A 21073-nucleotide genomic window follows, 5' to 3' on the forward strand; every position below is an offset into this window, starting at 1 on the left:
AATTTCCCTCAAAATGACAAACACGAGGGTGGAATAAATTTCTATTAATAGGATATATTACACATTATTTTCAAAATTGCTCTCTTGTTTTTTTTGGTATCTCCCCATGAGGATAGTCATCTGCAAATAAGGTGTGGACGCCCGTTGTGGTTTTAAAACGACGCAACCTTCAGTGCTGAAAAGCTAAAAATCTAAAGGCATCCGCCGCGTTCTGGTGATAACCAAACCTTCCACAGTCAATTACTCATTGGAGATACAATTTTATGGCAGTAATAACGTATAAAAATTATATTTTTTAAGGCCTTAACTGTGCTGACCTGTATAAAAAGGGAAATAAACAAAGTGGGATTTATGAAATTGATCCAGACGGAAAGGGAAGTTTCAAAGTGTTTTGTGATATGACAACATCAGGTGGAGGATGGACTGTATTTCAACGTCGTCTTGATGGAAGTGTTGACTTCTACCGAGAATGGCAAGATTACAAACAAGGTTTTGGTGAATTAAGCGGAGAATATTGGCTTGGTCTAGACAAAATACACAGGATGACAAATATTTTAAAAAATGAACTTCGTATTGATATGGAAGATACATCTGGCAACACCAGATACGCTCATTATGATTATTTTACTGTCGACAGCGAAATCCAAAAATTTCGGTTACATATTGGAGCATTTGAAGGTCAGAATTGTTATATCTCAATCTCATAGTATCAACTATACACAATTTATCCCCAAAATGAAGGATATATATATATATATAAATCAGTCATCACGACTATACCTGTAAATGTTAATTAAATATATAAACAGGAGAAGTTTAATTAAAACAGTCGTTCTTACATTTTGGCGTGTAAAAGCTCTGACTATTGTTTCTTGAACATAGATTACTGTCTGTATTAGAGCGTAAAATTGAAATGTTTGCCCCTATTATTTCACTTCTGAACCCCTTCAATACAGAGTCTTTGCAAAGATTGTCTAAAGGCTGACATTACCTTATATAATGACGCAATAACGAGGCCATAACTATGCAGTAATTCCTCTTTCCGATTATAACTCATAGATTCTCTCGCAAGAAAGTTCAAAAATTAATTTGCAATCATTAGTGGCGATTGGCGAGTTCACGTAACAAAGGATTCCACTATTTTTTGGTGAACGTTTGCCTTCTAAAGTGATTGAAAATATAGTTACGTCTTGATACCATTTTCAAACTTTCTCAACATGTGTGTCCCACTTATTTCGATCTAGCCCAATAATGAAAATATTTCAAAATTTCCATGGTTGTGGCATTCAAAATTTACATCATCTTCATAATCATATACAACAAAACCTTTTGCTCCTGACAATTCATAATTTTGTTGCTAAATAATTTTTTGAATGAATCATAACATTTGCTTATATGTCATCGTTAGGAACAGCAGGAAACTCGTTATCATATCATAACCATATGGCATTCAGCACGAAAGATTCTGAAAATGACGTTGATTCAAAACGTAACTGTGCAGTGACATTCAAAGGAGCCTGGTGGTATCGTAGTTGTCTTTATTCCAATTTGAATGGTTTATATCATTATGGCAAACAAACATCGTTTGCTGATGGAGTTGGCTGGTTCCATTGGAAAGGTCATTATTATTCTCTGAAATCAACGTCGATGAAGATACGACCACGTGAATTAAGAATTAAGAAATGAACTGAACCAGTGATTTTTATATCTAAAACAGAATATCTTGGGGAAAGTATTATAATAATAAACCCCTTTGCAGAATTCTGAATTACACGGTATATATGACTAAGTAATTACTGGTAGATATAGTTGCTTATAAACAATCAGAATAATTATATTATTAAGTCTGTCCAAGTTGCTAAAAATGAATAGTAACTGATTAATAATTTCTAATAAAACCTGCATGCATATACCTATTATCTACAATATAAAAGAAAAAAAGCATTAATAAGAATATTTAATCGTAATAAAGCTTCTAAACCTATCCGTGTTCGTAGAAGGTATGTTTATAATATATTGGTTGATATCGTAGTTGTAGTTTTTATGAATAACCTCAGGTGGATTGTTCATGATCTGTGACAATGGGTTATTTTGTGTACTTGAAATTGACTTAAGCTTCGCAATGAAAGATTGACAAAGATTGATTCTTCGACGTGCAAGAGGCTCCACGTTTGAATGTGATATAATGCATAATGCATAATGCCCCTGGGTAAATTACTCTGAGAGCACGTTTCTGGATATTTTCAACGAGATCGGACAAGTTCACTGTCGGATTCGACCAAACAGGTGCGGCGTATTCAACAGATGATCTTATAAAATTTTTAAATGCCGTAACGATATGGCACCAAGTGATACCTCAGTGATAATTTTTTCATCCGTTCCAGTGCCCACGATCGCGAAACACGCAATACGAATGAGTTAGATATACCGGCTTTTTTTAATACGACATCTTGGCAAAGAATTTCGAGCAACCAAGTTATGAAACGACATAATGAGCTCATATAAAGACATTTGCTTTGAAATATTTTCAAAGGATTAATATTTTATTCTAACTTATGTAAATATTATAAAGTATATTTTAACCCGTTATATATAATTTCTAATATGATATGAAAAGCCCGTTTGGGAGATCTTATTTCAATTAATAATGGTGCCGATTTTATCATAGAGCAAGTTGAAAAATTGGCTCGGTTTTTCCTTTTGCGTCGCGAGTTTACGAAAATCACGCGTGGGCAGCACGAAGTCTTCCAGCGAATTTCTTTGCTAATATATTGCGAGCTCAACTCTTAAACTTTTTCATAAACCTAAATTAACGGGCATTTTAGCAATAATAAAGAACCAATGCATCGCGGCTGCAATGATAAAGGAACAAAACCCCGACTAATATAATTGTGATAATTGAATTCACTTGCAAACAATAGCAATAACATGCAAACGACTTATGCAGCTATCAATTATTGATGGTATATATCTACCTTTTTCTCACAGTCCTTATCATTCTTAAACAACACGTTATATACAAGCGATAAACTTTGGAAATAAAGACAACAACATCCGTTCGGTAAGTTTGCTAAATTTGCTCTTTAAGTATTTTTATGATTTTCTGTAAACAATTGCCGAGAGTGACAAATATTTATTATTGTCATATTGAGGAAGGGAACAGGTGCATGTAGTCTAAATGTGAGAAAGGCCGAAACCGTTTTATTTCCTCTCATTTATCGACTCAATAGCATATTGAAAAGAATTGAAAAGAAGAAATTCAGTTCACATAATGATTGAAAAGAGGAAATTCAGTTAACCTTCCAAGAAATTTAAATCCGATGATTTAGGACAATGATCATGCATATCGATAATCGATTCGGTATTTTTGTAACGTAAAATATTGTACCAGCGCTGGCGACCCTTAACTTGCCCGGTGAAGTTAATGCACTGAGCTGAATTGAGACCAATCCTGTTTCCATTTTTTAGGGATCTTTTGAACAGATCCATAGGCCATCTTTTTTTTATTTTAATTTGAATATTCATAGTTATTATAACGTCTTTCTCGTTGCCCTACATACAGCCACGCTGTAGCACCGGTTAATTTTGCAAACTACATTGATCATAATTTTGAATAGATACAACTTATTCACAAGTCTCGAAGAAAATTTTCCGGCCGATGATTTCGCACACGAAATATTATTAGTTTTGCGACGTGAAGCATATAAAAAATTAATATATTCTTATACAATTAACATTGCGGAAAATGTATTAAAATATCTACGAGATCAATCATAGCCACACATTATACGAAACACAAGCATGGGTAAACATTCGTGTCAAGAACCTATGAGATAATTGTGGGATTATCCCATCTAACCTAGATTTGGGACTAAGAAAATTTGTTGCAGATTGTGAATTTTTTTTCGCCTCGATATTTTACGGTATCTTGAGGTGATAAAACTAGCATTGAATATACCGCATGCATGCATCCGTCTTACATGCAGAATGGATGCCCCCGAAAAATGTACATGCATGAACTTTCATGATTTAAAATAACGAATTCAGCGATTGCTTAAAAATCTCATATGCAGTTCAAGAAAAATTTAATAATCACATTTCTATGTTGGTCGAATAAAATAATTTATATAATTTTCTTATTATTGAAAGATATTTCGTTTAAGTCATCGGAAACCAACGAAATGTATCTTGCAATTGATCTCCGATTCCTTATCAACCTCGTCGCCCGAAGCATTTTTTGGGTAGCCATTCAACATATCAAGTTCAGTGAAGGTTTGGATTTCTGTTTTAATTCCTCACTTGAAGGTAAGCACGACGGACGAAATAATTGGGGAAATGTTTAATTAGGTTGATTCTTGGTACGGTGCAAATTACCCTGCAAATTAATGTCAAAAATATAGTCAGCCGAAGTTGACAATCTATTTACTAATTTTACTTGCGGAAAAGTGTGACTATATTAGGCTATACTAGGTTATTTAATGTATTTTAAAACACTCCTGCAGATAACTAATCTTAAGCCTCGTTTACGCTTAAATTATTGGCACGGCAGGGCTAAAATGAGTACCCATGCTCAATTGTATTAGCGCTCAGGCTACCAAAATAAAGGCCGGGCCCAGATGAAATGGGCACGGGCATCCATTTAGCCATGCCGTGCCAATGAATTGAGTGTATTGTGGACTTTAGAGGCTTTAGTAACCTCTTAAAAAATAGGTCAACGTATAAGGTCAATTTTACTTACTCTATTCAATTCGACTCGATTTAGCTCGCGATTGGTTAGTTAACAAAAATTATTATTGAATTAGGTTGAACATACAAAGAACTTTTTAACAACCAGGTTTTCTCTTCCAGGATACAAGCTAGACGCAAGAATATTGAAGACACAGCATGCCTCGACATGGATTAATTGCGTAATCGAATGTGCGAAGGAACCATGTTGTAGATCAATCAACTACAATAAAACATTTGACTTGTGTGAAGAACCGAATTGTGAAATGTTACACAACCTGGCTTACAACACATCTGACAAAATATTGCAGTTAAACCCATCTTTTGATCATATCTATCTGGCTCAACCTGAAAAGGTATGAGTTGTGGAACACTCAATCTTGTTGTTCAGTAGGATAATCATCTCTTTTTCTTGTTGTAAGAAAACTCTTCCACTTTTCATCAGCACATTAGGGAGAGCAAAGCACTCACGTCATTCCATCAGTTGTTGTTGAGTTGGGGGTATATTAATATATTTGAGTTCTATGTTGTTCATGTTAAAATATATGAATATTTCACACACACACACCCTCATTTATACTACGCCACTGCCTTGCATGTGATTGATAAGACTAGAATCTAAAAGCTTATTAGATTATTTCTGACCATATAACATGAGAAACATTATCTTTTCTTTGCAGGATTTTCGTGCAAGCTGTATCACAGGTATTCTTGACAGGCGCAGGAAAAACTTTAAATCATCAACATAGTTTCCAACAGGTCGAAATTTTCCTTTCACAATTCAATACCCAGCGTGAAGTTTAAGGCAATGTCAATTCTACGCAATCCTTCCTCGTGAGTCTTTAAGTTGAACATTTTGAGTTTAACTACATGCATATTGTTACTGGTGAAACGTCCTTTTGAACGCAACAAGGCATTTCTAGGTTGATTGACATACATATAGCCAGTTTGACTGACTCTTTATCAATGGCTCACTGATATTCACCAACAGTTAGTTCATTTTCAGTCTATGACCACATCCAATTTCGTATAGTCCGCAAGACATTATTGTTCGTCATTGATTCATATAAATATGGCCTCGTTATCTTTGACTTCATTATAGCTTCATTTTCCTCGTTCATTAGCTTCGTTTCGAACAGTTTAACTGTCCGTCTTCAGACTACAAATTGTTAAATTGTTTTAAAGTTTAAATTATGTAATTAACTTGTGAAAAGAGGTGAAGGCTTTAGAAGAAAAACAACCTCTATTCATCTTTAGCGAAGTTTTCTATAATTAAAATAACTTTAGAAAATGAATCTGTAGATCGCAAAGCTGCACCCCCACCCCCAAAGTATACCCTGTTTTCGACGTAAATCCCAATCTTTAAATAGCCATTATGCGTCAGTATCGCTGCATGGTCAGCATGCATACATTAGGCAGGGGCGTATAGGAAGATGTTGAAGATTACAATTTGATTGCTCTAGCGCTTCGGAAATGGCCATTATTTTGATTGTTTTTCTCTTTTAAAATTACTATTCCTGTTATTACTGTCGTACACAAATACTTTTGGACGTCCTGGTTTCATATAAGGACCGAACATTCAACTATTTCCATAGTATTAAACTGCCGCGTGTCGGTTAAATTACTCATTGCAGATACAATTTTAGAGACAAAAATTTGGGGCCACAATTTTAGGGGACTGTTAAAGTACAAATATTATATAACCTGGGAGCAGCGTGGCAGTGTCCTCAAACAACTTGGCATCATGCAAATGTTGTATAACAACTGCCTAGAATATAGACAAAACACTTCTCGACGTTTCGACCTGAGGGCCTTCGTCAGAAGAGTTAGCATGACAGTTAGTATCATACTAACTCCCCTGGCCCTCAGGTCGAAACGTCAAGAAGTGTTTTGTCAATTTTAGGCATTTGTTATACCACATTTGATGCTACATAAATTATATTCTTCAGGTCTCAACTGCGCTGATTTTTATGAGAAGGGAAATAAACAAAGTGGAATTTATGAAGTTGACCCTGATGGAAGAGGAAATTTCAAAGTGTTTTGTGATATGACAACATCAGGTGGAGGATGGACTGTATTTCAACGTCGTCTTGATGGAAGTGTTGACTTCTACCGAGGATGGCAAGATTACAAACAAGGTTTTGGTAACTTGAGCGGAGAATATTGGCTTGGTCTTGAAAAAATACACAGGATGACAAATATTTTAGAAAATGAACTTCGTATCGACATGGAAGATACATCTGGCAACACCAGATACGCTCATTATGATTATTTCACAGTCGACAGCGAAATCAAAAAGTTTCGGTTGTTTATTGGAGCATTTGAAGGTCAGAATTATTATCTTTAAATTTCATAGTATCAATTAAATACACAATTTAAGGTCAGATTTTTTAAAGGGGGGTTACAGTCGCTTCTGCACTCTCGGTTTTGCTCATAACAATAGGTAGTCTACTTGTTTCAAAATTGTTCAAATTACGCATATTTCCTAAATCTCTGAGCATAAACTCTCTCTCGTATAGTCGTATTCATTTAAAGGTGTAGCAAACTATAAACGTGTAGCTATATACGGATTCAAAATGTAAACAACTCGCTTGTTTACATTACGGACTGCACTCCATTACACTATATTATTAACTACGTAATTTATCCCAAAAATATTATAAATGTTACGGTGAAAGATATAATCATGAATATCAGTCATCATGATCGGCTAGCCAGAAATGTTAATGAAGAATATTGACAGGGGAAATTTGTTTCTTGCATTTGGAAACAGCCCTCTTGCATTTGGACGTGTAAACTTTTTTTTGACTCTTTTTCTTGGAGATATATAGATTTCTGTCTGTATGAAAGGGTATTTTTTTGCGATTTGCCTCTATTATTTCAGCACAGGAGACCTTCAATAAAGAGTCTTCGCAAAGATTGTCTAAATAGGCTGTATTACATTATATATAATAACGCAAGCACCATAGTAATTATATCTTTTTTCCCAAAGATAATAAATTATAGATTCTTTCGCTAGAACGTTCAAAAATTAATTTACAAATATTAGTGGCGACAGGCGAGTTCACGTAACAAAGAATTCCACTATTTTTAGTTAACGTTTGCATGTTTCAAAAGTGATATATTGAAAATATAGTTACGTCTTGATGCCATTTGCAAACTTTTTCAACATTTTTGTCCCACTTATTTTGATCAAGCCCAATAGTGAAAATATTTGTTGAAATAGCAAAATATCAATTAATCATAATTTTTGCTCATATGTCATCGTTAGGTACAGCAGGAAACTCGTTATCATATCATAACCATATGGCTTTCAGCACCAAAGATTCTGAAAATGACGTTGATTCAAAACGTAACTGTGCGGTGACATACAAAGCAGCCTGGTGGTATCGTCATTGTCATCAATCCAATTTGAATGGTTTGTATCTTTATGGCAAACACACATCGCACGCCAATGGAGTCAACTGGAAACATTGGAAAGGATATCGTTATTCTCTGAAATCAACATCCATGAAAATACGACCACGTGTAGTTTAGAATTAAAAAATAACTTACTGATCCTTGATCTTGCTGAACCAGCATTTTTTGTAAGTAAAAACATGCATGCAAGGAAATTAGTTAAGTGTAGGAATAGTAACATGATAGTTGATAGTTGGCACGTGGTATGTGAGAAAAGAAGAATGGAAATATTTTTCTTGACGTGGAAGAATGACAGTCATAGCAACTCGTGATATTTTCAAAGAATCAAGTATTACCACAGCTATTACCCTCATATTTTTGTGAAATGATGCCAAAAATACGACAGGATTCTTACATTTTTCAGGAAGTTGAGTTATTCATGTATAGACAGTGTTATCGCAAATTATTCTAAACATAAATTACCATGAACCCTATAACATCGGACGTACAACTTCCGAAATTTGATATTATTATTTCCCTCTAATGTAATTAAAATATATAAATTATGTATCACATTTTTTTGAAAATATAAATGTATAAATTTCATCAAAATTTTGCATTTTACATCAAAATGACAGTTATGCATTGACGTTTGAAAATACAAATTTTTGTCTCGAACAATCAAGAGCTTATTAGTTCACACTGGCGCATGTGTATAACGTAGAAGACCGTCCATGGCGTGAGGTCTATTGCAGAATGGCGGACAACTTTGATTTCGCTTTTGCAACATCGTGGGTGTAAATATTCTTACGGAATTAGTACCCTCGCACGGTGCTCCCCATACCACATTTAAATAAATGATACCACATTTGATGGTAGTAAAATTATAGTTAATAGGCTGTGTATATTTGTAGTTTATAAGCACGACCTCTTTGAAAAACATCAATTTGTTAAGATGGTTAACGTGCTAAAATGATCCATTTCGTCATATTTACGTCATATTTACGTCATAGTTACGTCATGGCGGAATCACGTGAAATTGAACGCTTCATTTCGTAGGTCAGTGCTCAAACCGTTTCTCACCATCAGCACGCCTTTTTATAGACTTCGCTTCGGCTTGCGATTAAAACATCGTTTTCTTAGCCAACCCGTCAAGAAAACTGTGTTTGTAAGTATACGCTATTGAATATGCCAAGTCCCAAGGACGTAGGAGCCTCGGGTCACCCCGGACAAAGGCGACAATCCTCTGTTTCAGAGGTTAAGAACGTGAAAATTATATTCCAATACCAGAGCAAGGAAGTTTTCACTAAATTATACCATAAAAATTGGATTCATACACTTTAAAATCTCATTAAAAGACCACGTCAGGTTTGACAATGACTTTGAGATAGAGTCGAAATATCACCTTGAATATTGTGTCTTGTTTTTAACAACTCATATATTGGGTTTAAAAGATGTTTATTTTCGGAGTGTGTTTTCTCTTATATTTCGCTAAATTGTCTGCTGGAAAAGGTTTTTTTATACACGGTATAAAATCCAGGCAAAATACAAAATTTAAAATTCTTCTAATTTAGCTAAAACTCCCCTAAAATGCTATTTTGCCTAATGTAAAAAAATACTTTACTCAAACTAAAATCTAAAAATCTAAAAAACCCCAGCAACCTTAACGTCTAGTCCAAAATCGTCCACCACTTCAAGTTCTTTTCTATAAAAAGGTGATCTTGTCTTGATTTATAGGTGATCTGGTGTACCGATCTTAAGATCTCAAATGAGGAGGATTCTGGTTTTCAACCACGCTATGACAACTGCATATCTTCGTGATATCTCTCTGTTTCTCTTCCTTTCGTTCTCGTTTTCCCTGAATATCGTCTGGGTTGTCCGGCCTTGGGTACGTTTGGAGTTACACTCTTACGCCAAAAAATGCAGTAGCTCCACGTAACCAAAATTCCTCCGCCATTATAATTATGTCCAATCTCGCTTCAGGTCCTATGATGGCCGCAGATGAGGCTCTATTTCCACATTCTTTCTCACTTTACCAAGTTGTGTTGTGAGCAAATTGCGGGCACAATGATCCTCACACATGAAACATCATCCATATTTCAAAATCTCTGGGGCCGGTTGTATAAAAGTCTTAACTACATTTTGCGTGGTTAAATCGTAGTTAACTCAGAAGTACATAACTCTGATTGGTCAATTCCGTCACTAACTATAGTTAAAAGTGAATTTAGTTAACTACGTTTTTATACAACCGGCCCCTGATCTTTTTTGACTCAACGTTTTTTCATTGCGCCCCATTTTACCTGCCTCACTTCGTTTAACGCGCGTCATGCAACGAATGTTGTTTACTTCATATCCGCGACACATCTGCGAATGAAATACAAATTCCGATCAGACAAGACATCTTGAGAATCAATATTTGAATCAAAACTGTCGTGGTTTTTGATGAATACCGTAAATCTATTATCAACTTGCACCTGATAACTCCAAGACTGCGGACGGAACTAAAACTTTGGTAATCATCGTGTCTCGAATTTGAAAATGCAACTCCCAGCATTCTTGCAGTAACAATTAACAGTCGAAAACGACATGAAATGCAATGAATAGCATAGGATAGGATAGAAGGTATTTTTCTATTTTTTATATGCTAAATTTGTTGAATAGAGGAAGTTCTTTAAGTCGAAACGTAAAAAAGTAATTCTTTTTGCCGTATTTTTGGCATAATAATATAGTTGTATTGTAGGAACTCCAAGCGTATGTCACGGAGACCTAATAATAAATGGCTCGTAATAATCACATGTAGTGCACGAACATAGGCGTACTGGGCGGTGGGGGGGTAGCTGCCCCTCTCCAAAAAAAAATTAACGGGACGGGGAGGAAAGCTGTTTGAAAGTTGGGAATTTTCAGTGGGCAAAATATTAACTGCCACCCCTAAAAAGTAGACCCCGTACGCCTATAAGTGCACAAACTTTAATAGGCCTTCATTGGTAACGAAGAAATTTATCTTTAATCCATCCTATTGTTATATAGGTCAAGAACAAAAATGCAGAACAACCGTTACATGGAAAATTGGTCTGAAGTCAACAAAATAATGCGATCAGGATTCAGGCTTTCCTTGCTTTAATATATTGCGTGCTCAACTTCAACTTTTTCATAAACCTAAATTAACGCGCATTTTAGAAATAATGAACCAAATTGAAATCACCTGCAAATTATAATAGCAATAACATGCAAACGACTTAGACAATCATCAATTATTGATGGTATATATCTACCTTTTTCTCCCAGTCCTTAATTATTTTCAACAAGACGTTATACAAGCGATTTGGTTTTGAATTAAAGACAACAACATTCGCTTGGTAAGTTTGTAAGCATTTTTGTGATTTTCTAGAAACAATTGCCGAAAGTGAGAAATTTTTTTGAACTTCCTAAGGGAGCAGGTGTTGTCTAAATGTGAGAAAGGCACATTACATTTTGTTAAAGAAAACTTTATGCTGTTTCATTTTTCCTCATTTACCTACTCAACGGCTTCTCAGTGCATGATAATGGCACAAAATGATTTAAAAAAGAAATGCAATTCACCGTCCAAGATATTTAAAGTTCGATGAAATCGACAAATAGTAAATTGTTTTTGTTATTACGTACTAGAAATCATAAACATTGGACATCAGATCGGTTGCATATAAGCACTTCGGTATTATTACAACTTAAAGTTAAGCGTTGGCGACCCTAGACAGGTGGGGTTAGTGCACACTAACCGTGCATCCAGTTATAGTTTTAAATCTTTGAGGGATCTTTTAAACCAATCCATTGATAGCCATCGTTTTCAGTTATAAGTATAAAACCCCCAATATTAATATTTATTATAACGTCTTCTCTTTGCTCTACAGCCCGGCTATACTATAGCACCGCGGCTGATTTTCCAAACTACCATGCATCATAATCTTTTATGGATGCAACTGAATCACAAATCTCGCTGAGATCCCTTTGCCTAAGATTGAGGACACGCCGAAGTGTTCTGAATCATTTAAAAAAAATGATATTTAGGTCGCTTACATTTTATATATTTGAATGTTTTTTGTAATTAGCTATTTAGTTTAATTTCGGATTTTTCCGGCAATTTATTAGTTTATTATTAGTTTGCGACGTGAAGCATAAAAAAGTAATAAATTCATATACAATTAATATTGCGGAAAATGTAATCAAATATCTAAGAGATTAATCATCGCCACACATTATGATTCAAAACACAAGCATGGGTAAACATTCGTGTCAAAAACCTATGAGATAATCGTGGGATTATCTCGTCTAACAGATTAGGGATTAAAGATCTTTTAGGACAATTTGTTGCAGATTGTCAATTTTTTTTCGCGTCGATATTTTACAAAAACTTGGAGAGATAAAACTAGTATTATAGTATCAATTCATTTCACTTACGTACAGCCACATCCCTTTCCATTGACAACTATATTTCCCTACTGAGACTTACCGTCTGCATTGACAATCACTCATTCAAGGGTCCATTATTAATATGTTTGTGATGATGAACGCCAGTGCTGAGTGAAATCGCTTAGTTATGAGTTTCTTCCGCTTTTTGTGTCGCAGTAGATATCATATACCAAGCCATGCAGTCACGCTGTTCGTTCACTAAAAATATAACAAAGCAATATGTAGAATACTGCAAGACCACATGCGTGCAAACAAAACACCCTTCTTTAATTAAGGCCCTGTTACATGGTGCAATTTTTCATGCAACTTGCAATGCAATCCTACTTCTAAGAGATGTAAATTAATACAGAGTATTCAAAATGTAAGAAACCACAGTTATTAGAAAGTTTCGTAGTTGCTAAATTTACATCTCTCAAAAGTAGAATTGCTTTGCAAGTTGCAAGAAAAATTGCCCCGTGTGACATGGCCCTTACAGGATGCAATAGATAAAAAAATGTACAGGAACTTTCTTGATTTAAAATAACGAATTCAGTGATTGCTTGAAAATCCCTTATGCAGTTCAAGAAATATTTGGCACTCCATATTGCCAAACTAATAATCCATTTCGAGCAAAATAATTTAATATATACTTTTCTTGTTACAGGATGACATTTCGTCAAAGTCACTTGAAACTAAAGATATGTTTCTTGATCTTCGTTTTCACGTCGCTGGAAGCATTCTTTGGGTAGCCATTCAACATATCCACTCTAGTGAAGGTTTGGTTTTTTGTTTTAATTCCACACTTGAAGGTAAGCACGACGACATAATTGGGGAAATTTTTTATTAGGTTGACTCTTGATCCGGTGAATCAACAGATGATTGAAATACTTCGACTACAAAGCGTCATTTATGGCTCAATGAAAATTTTGTGTTTTTACCTAATTGAGAAAAAAAATGCAGAAAAGAGGAACAAGAGTAAAAATTTGTTACTCAAATTTAATTTGCCGATTTTTGTTGTCTCTTAATATTTATTGAATGAGGTTGAACATACAAACATGCAACGTTTTCTCTTCCAGGATACAGGCTAGACGCAAGAATATTGAAGACACAGCATGCCTCGACATGGATTAATTGCGTAGTTGAATGTGTGAAGGAACCATGCTGTAGATCAATCAACTACAATAAAACATTTGACTTCCATGAAGAACCGAATTGTGAAATGTTACATAACCTGGTTTACAACACATCTGACAAAATATTGCAGTTAAACCCAGCTTTTGATCATATTTATCTGGTTCAACCTGAAAAGGTGCGAGTTCGATATGAGTGGAATTCTCTTGTTGTTCATTTGGATAATTATTTCTCTTTTTGCTGAAGAAAAACTCATCCACTTTTCATCAGCACGAGTAAGGAAGGGCAAATTAAAGCATTCACATCCTTGCATCAATTCAGTGCCGTTGTAGCACGATAAGTTGGGGGGTATATTAATATATTTGTGTTCCATGTTGTTCATGTTTAACAAATTAATTGTTCTTACGGTTAGTGAACATTAATATATGAATATTTCACTCCTCTCCCCCTAATTGATACTGCGTCTTGAGAGTGATGAGACTAGAATCTAAAAGTTTATTAGATTCTTTACGAGCATATAATATGAGAAAAATTCTTTTTTTTCTTTGCAGGATTTTCGTGCAAGCTGTATCACAGGTATTCTTGACAGGCGTTGGAAAAACTTTTCCATATGCTTATAGTAACTTTATAATAGATAATGAACCTACCCCCTAAAAAATACCCTGTTTTCGACGTAAATCCAAATCTTTAAATGCTGCTGTGTGCCAGCATCACTGTTCAGCATGCCCAAAACAAATACTAGAGACACTGAACAGAGGCTTAGGAAGATGCATGTTGAAGATATTCATACTTGGTTGCTCTTGCTCTTCGGAAATGATCATTTTCAGAGCTCAGGTACATGTGCAACCTAAATACCATTTCCAACACTCGCCGATTTCCCTATCTTTTCCCTCTTCTTCTAGATGAATCAATTTCTCCACACTTTATTTTCCAATTTCATTCTATATCACATGTTGCGAATTAGAGCGGATTTTCATATTTTCAGCAAAATAATTTATCAGCGAAATAATTGCATGTTCTCTTGAGCGAAAAGAAATGCGTCTGAAAATACGGTTTCTTACTTGCAAGGCTTCCACAATTAAGGAAATTCTCCCTCAAAATGATAAGCACGAGGGAGGATTAAATCTCTGTTGATAGGATATACTATTTAACAGTTATTCTGCGAACTCGAGTCGTATATGAACTGTTTTATTATATACACAAACTTTGTCGCCCTTTCGGTGCATTTTGGTCTGCTATTATCAACTAGGCTTGGATTTCTATTTCACTCAACTCCCCAAATCTTTCCGCCATTTTGTTTACTTTCTCTACTAGACAGATATGAACTAATATCTGTCTAGTAGCCAACCAATGAAATTGCTCATATCTGGCGCTTCTGTATATAATAATATATACGATATTTTCGAATGTTATTTGTTTCTCTCTTTTGGATTTGCTATCTCCCTATGAGGACAGTCATGTGGTCGGCCCTGGTTTCATAACGATGCAACCTTCAGTGCTAACATAAACTGTTTTCCAGGTCTCCACTGCGCTGATTTGTATGGAGAGGGAAACAACCAAAGTGGAATTTATGAAATTAATCCTGATGGAAAGGGAAGTTTCAAAGTGTTTTGTGATATGACAACATCAGGTGGAGGATGGACTGTATTTCAACGTCGTCTTGATGGAAGTGTTGACTTCTACCGAGGATGGCAAGATTACAAACAAGGTTTTGGTAACTTGAGCGGAGAATATTGGCTTGGTCTTGACAAAATACACAGGATGACAAATATTTTAGAAAATGAACTTCGTATCGACATGGAAGATACATCTGGAAACACCAGATGCGCTCATTATGATTCTTTCACAGTCGACAGCGAAATCAAAAAGTTTCGTTTGGTTATTGGAGCATTTGAAGGTTAGAATTATTAACTATCAATCTTATAGTATTAAATATAAATTTATCCAAAAAATACTATAAATGTTACTTCATACAATGAAGGATATATATATATATATATATATATATATATATATATATATATATATATATATATATATATATATATATATATATATATGCTGTTTAGGCAACCAGTTGAAAACATGTTTACTTGGAGTTGTATCTGGTTTAAAACAATTTATTAAAAAGATTCTAGATTAAAAAGTACTAAATTTTCGGTAGCTAACTGCTACCTTCATCAGAGTTCTAATGTTCAAGCAGTATAGACAGACTATTATATAGTGTCACTATCCTTGCATGATTGAATAATTGGTATGTAAATTTGAGGAAAATGTTTATGCTCATTCACTGATCTTTTGTCCAAAACCGAGTGCATGCAATGACTCAAGGAAGAGTCTTTTGTTTGTGTTATGCACTTTCTTTTCCAAAATCCTAGCATTCTCCATTGACACTTCATGACCGGTACTTTCTGCATGGTCTTTAATCGCTGACTTAATCTCTCGTCGTACGCCAGGTTTATGCTCAGCCCATCTCGATTTCCATGATCTTTTACTCTCGCCGATATAAGTGAATTGACAATCTGGACATTCAAACTTATATACAATGCCTTTTATTTCAGAATCTAATTGTTTATCTTTAGGTTTCCCAAGTATATCACCCAAATTTTGCATAGGTTTATATGCCGTACGTACGCCAGCGGTGTGTAGGACTCGTTTGATTTGTTCGGATACCCCTCTTACATATGGGATGCTTGTGAAACAAGTGGCATATAAACCTATGCAAAATTTGGGTGATATACTTGGGAAACCTAAAGATAAACAATTAGATTCTGAAATAAAAGGCATTGTATATAAGTTTGAATGTCCAGATTGTCAATTCACTTATATCGGCGAGAGTAAAAGATCATGGAAATCGAGATGGGCTGAGCATAAACCTGGCGTACGACGAGAGATTAAGTCAGCGATTAAAGACCATGCAGAAAGTACCGGTCATGAAGTGTCAATGGAGAATGCTAGGATTTTGGAAAAGAAAGTGCATAACACAAACAAAAGACTCTTCCTTGAGTCATTGCATGCACTCGGTTTTGGACAAAAGATCAGTGAATGAGCATAAACATTTTCCTCAAATTTACATACCAATTATTCAATCATGCAAGGATAGTGACACTATATAATAGTCTGTCTATACTGCTTGAACATTAGAACTCTGATGAAGGTAGCAGTTAGCTACCGAAAATTTAGTACTTTTTAATCTAGAATCTTTTTAATAAATTGTTTTAAACCAGATACAACTCCAAGTAAACATATATATATATATATATATATATATATATATATTATATATATATATATATATATATATATATATTATTTATATATATATATATATATATATATATATATATATATATATATATATATATATATATATATATATATATATATATATATATATATATATATATATATATACATCCGCTATCACGACTTGCTGTAAATGCTAAGAATGTAGACAGGATAATTTTAAAACAGTCCTTCTTACATGGGTGTAGAAGTTCTGACTTATTTTTCTTGAAGATAGATTTCTGTCGGTATTAAAGGGTAAAATTTTATGATTTGCCCCTATTATTTCATTACGGGACAACTTCAATACAGAGTCTCTGCAAACATATTGTCTAAATAGGCTGATATTTCCTTTGAGCTCGATGATTCTAACTCAATATCATTGCAGTTATCATAACTACGGATAGTAATGGAAAAGGAAATTAGTCCTAAAATTACTAAAAAATAATAAAAAATATTAAAATTGCCAAGTTTGCGTGCGAAATATTGTAAAGTACAGAAAATATGGCCAAGGGTAGTAGGAAAATTTGTATATTTTTGTATTTTGGCCGGGAGTTAAAACAAACGTTTACAAAAATGGCCTACTTCGTTTATTGACTTTTGGATGCAAAACTTGGTAATTATCTACTTTCAGTATGTTATTTTTAGCTGTGGTTATTTATTTTCTTCTTGTTGCCTAGATCATAATTAATTAAGTTGGTCTATTATGTATAAGTGGTGCATTCCCATTGCTCTTTTCGTCTCAACGATAACCAATTTTAGATTCACTCGTAATAAAATCTTTTTATAGTTCTTCAAAAAATTATAAACATATTAGTCAATACAGACGAGTTCACGTAACAATGCCACAAAGAATTCCACTATTTTTTTAGTGTGAACTGTGAACTTTTCCATGTTTCAAAAGTGATAGAAAATAAATATAGTTACGTCTTCATGCCATTTACAAACTTTCTCAACATTTTTGTCTCACTTTTTTCGATCAATGCAGTTGCTGAGAATAATCCACAATTTGTATCGTTTTGGCCTGCATATACATCATCTAATATAAAATATTCGCATTTCTTTCTATTTTTTGCAATTTCCGATATTTTGTGAACAACAACCTCACGGTGTTCCGCTCTTGAAAATCCATAATTTAATTGCTAAAGTCAACACTTACATTGTTAATATTAATTAATTAAAATGAATCCCTCTCATTGTTAATATAACGATGTTTTTGTAGCAAAATAGTTAACGACTCATAATTTTTTGCTCGTATGTCATACGAGGTATTAATATAATACTTTTACATTAAGGTACAGCAGGAGACTCGTTATCATATCATAACGGTATGGCTTTCACCACCAAAGATTCTGACAATGATATTTGGGGTGGTAACTGTGCAGTGTCATTCAAAGGAGCCTGGTGGTATCGTGATTGTCATCATTCCAATTTGAATGGTTTGTATCATGATGGCGCACAAACATCGTTTGCTGATGGAGTCAACTGGAAACATTGGAAAGGATATCATTATTCACTGAAATCAACTTTGATGAAAATAAGGCCACGTGAATTTAGAATTAAAAAATAAATTACGGATCCGTGATCTTGCATGGGGAACCAGCGATTTTTTGGAGGAACATTATCCAAATGAGGCGATACCTGATGTTTTAAATGTCGCGCATGCGCAAAACACCCCTGACCATGGCGCTTATATAGACTATTGAACGTCCAACGTCCATGACTCCATGACAATGTCCATGACGTAGGATTTCAATAACTTCGGACTCAGCCATGTTCTGGGAATACTCATGTCTATAATAAATGTCCAGCGGAATTAGTGCCCTCGCTAGTGAATTCAAATAACAATGGAACGCGAGCTCTGCGAAGAATTTGAAGCCAAGATGGTGGATCATGAAGCCTTTCTTGTATCTATGATCCAGGGGCCGGCTGTATCAAGCCCGTTTAGCTTAAACGGTGGTTAAGTTCAAAATAGAAAGCAAGTCTATCGTTTTATTCAAAAGCAAACTAAATGTTTTTTTACCTTAATACAAAGCTAATGTTTACAACTACATATTCAGTGCATAATATTCAAGTTGACTCATTCAAGAGAGATGTAAGAGTGTTATTTTAATTTTGACTTATCCACCGTTTAAGCTAAACGGGCTTGATACAACCGACCCCAGGCATTGGATCCAGGCCTGCACGTGGAAATTACGTTGATAAAATGGCGGCAATTTTTATTTTTCCGTTGAAATTTTCGCGCCAGAGGCCTGGATCATACAAGAAAGGCTGCATGATCTGCCATTTTGGTTTCACTCATTAATGAGGGAAAGTGAGAGGGAAAGTGAGAGAGCTAGCGTTCCAGTCTTAATTGAGTTCACTGGCCCTCGCAAGGCGGCTCAGCTAAGTGAGCAATCGATTGGCGGATGAATGCTAAATTTAAAGACGTGCTCAACCAACAAAGATGTTCCCGCTGTTTGTGGGAAAAAATTGCGGATGCTTGTGGATACAACGTAATAAATATAATAATTATGTTTATTTTTATTAAGTCAGTGACTTTTAATTAATTATTGTTTTTGATCTTTTTAATGTTTTTAACTCAAATTATTTACGCACAATAATTATTGTTGCAGAATTATCTTGCTATTACGTACTTATAATAATCGATCATTATCGCCTTGACCTCTATACGAACTTGGAGCTCTAATCGATAAGCGAAACCTTCCTCGCTAAATAAATCAAGCTTAGACTACGTGTAGTTGAAAAAAGCACGCGCTGGTAATCCTCAACCTCTGAGGCAACAAATACCTGTAATTTAAACTACGGTTTGATTTTCATCTGCAGGGAATTAGTTGCTTTCTGAATATTTCACCCAACAACTTTGCATCAAATGTGGTTCATAATCACAACTACGTAAAATAGACAATAAATACTTCCTGGCATCACCAGTAGCGTAGCCAGCCTGTCGATTTGTCCCGCTATGCTAATATTTTGGTGTTCAATGACTGTGAAAACAATAGATTTCTAAAGACATGAATAATTATAATAACTTGAAATTTACATAGCGGGACAAAATCGTCAGGCTGGCTACGCCACTGCGCATCACTGCTACTTTCCTGGTCAAAACGTTGAGAAGCTCTCTAACTTTGATAAAATTGTTGTCTTTGTTTTCATGGTATTTGGATTTGAAACATGAAAAGTAATTCTTGAAATTATTGGGGTGCTTGGCGGCTCTACTCAGTTTGTGATTTAATGCGCAGGAGAAAAAAATGTTGTTTGTATATCATATACAGGGTGTCCCAAAAAAAAGCAACCACTTAAATATGCAAGAATATTAATAGTGTTCGGGGTTTGCACCATAGTTCAGTTAAATTACTTTTAGCATTGTAAATGAAGGATTAAGAGCCATTTTCAATTCCCAGAAGTGCTTATCTATTGCGCTTTAGAGCTGTATTAATGTTCTGCATATTTAAGTGGTTTGCTTTTTTTTCGGACACCCTGTATAAGTTGAACAAATATTTCCGGGAAAATCAGCAATACTAACAATTAACAAAGGTAATCTTAATACTAAGACTAATTAATCCTGAAACACTAAACACTAACTCACCCCCCGTAAGGTTGAAATGTCAGGAAAACTGAGGAATTTCCTATGCACGCCAAGGAATACTTGAATTGTTTCACAGACAGTCACGTGATTTTTGTGGTGAAAAATCAAAACTCGCACATCCAAACACTGGAATATCTTTGTGATAAAAATACCAAATAAATCCTGATATTTCTTCTGGTAAAATCGTCGTTTAATAGATTTCTGATATCAGATCTGTTGTACTTGGAATAAAAAGGTATTACTTTGTTTTGATTGTTTTTATAGTGTATATTTATTTGTCCAATTTGGTATTAAATTTTGCAATATTCCCCCACAGACTTGGTAGTTTGTACTGTAATATATACTGGTAACTACAACATTAAATATTTATCAATAAGTCATTATCAATTCATCATAAATATTTCAAACTTTTAATAGAAAAAACAATATATTAGCAACACTTGATGAACTGTTTAATGTTTATCATCTTGTGATGAACACTCACCCACCCATGAAGCATAGTTATGTCTCAGTCATTTT

General features: G+C 34.5%; 2 protein-coding genes and 1 pseudogene across 2 annotated transcripts; all 3 read left to right on the forward strand.

The window, feature by feature from the left end:
• Positions 1-398: 398 nt before the first annotated feature.
• Positions 399-1686, forward strand: LOC114534826 (annotated as a pseudogene).
• Positions 1687-4181: 2495 nt separating this feature from the next.
• Positions 4182-8262, forward strand: LOC114534827 (microfibril-associated glycoprotein 4-like). Its single transcript, XM_028556299.1, has 5 exons — positions 4182-4305; positions 4849-5081; positions 5406-5430; positions 6675-7052; positions 7997-8262. Exons 1-5 carry the CDS (start codon positions 4182-4184, stop codon positions 8260-8262), a joined length of 1026 nt encoding a protein of 341 aa, XP_028412100.1.
• Positions 8263-13771: 5509 nt separating this feature from the next.
• Positions 13772-18535, forward strand: LOC114534828 (ficolin-2-like). Its single transcript, XM_028556300.1, has 4 exons — positions 13772-13858; positions 14232-14256; positions 15200-15577; positions 18261-18535. The coding sequence occupies exons 3-4, from the start codon at positions 15298-15300 to the stop codon at positions 18533-18535; spliced, it is 555 nt and encodes a 184-aa protein (XP_028412101.1). The 5' UTR covers positions 13772-13858; positions 14232-14256; positions 15200-15297.
• The last annotated feature ends 2538 nt before the right edge of the window (positions 18536-21073 follow it).

The sequence above is a fragment of the Dendronephthya gigantea genome, unplaced genomic scaffold (genome assembly GCF_004324835.1).
Source record: "Dendronephthya gigantea isolate DGI-Jeju-01 unplaced genomic scaffold, DenGig_1.0 000107F, whole genome shotgun sequence".
NCBI lineage: Eukaryota > Metazoa > Cnidaria > Anthozoa > Malacalcyonacea > Nephtheidae > Dendronephthya > Dendronephthya gigantea.

Excerpts from the sequence above, each read along its gene's own strand:
- LOC114534828 (XM_028556300.1), top strand. The coding sequence starts at position 15,298 with ATGACAACATCAGGTGGAGGATGGACTGTATTTCAACGTCGTCTTGAT. Across the intron at positions 15,578-18,260 it reads GGTTATTGGAGCATTTGAAG|GTACAGCAGGAGACTCGTTA; the intron begins GTTAGAATTATT and ends TTTTACATTAAG.
- LOC114534827 (XM_028556299.1), top strand. The coding sequence starts at position 4,182 with ATGTATCTTGCAATTGATCTCCGATTCCTTATCAACCTCGTCGCCCGA. Across the intron at positions 4,306-4,848 it reads TTTTAATTCCTCACTTGAAG|GATACAAGCTAGACGCAAGA; the intron begins GTAAGCACGACG and ends TTTCTCTTCCAG. Across the intron at positions 5,082-5,405 it reads ATCTGGCTCAACCTGAAAAG|GATTTTCGTGCAAGCTGTAT; the intron begins GTATGAGTTGTG and ends TTTTCTTTGCAG.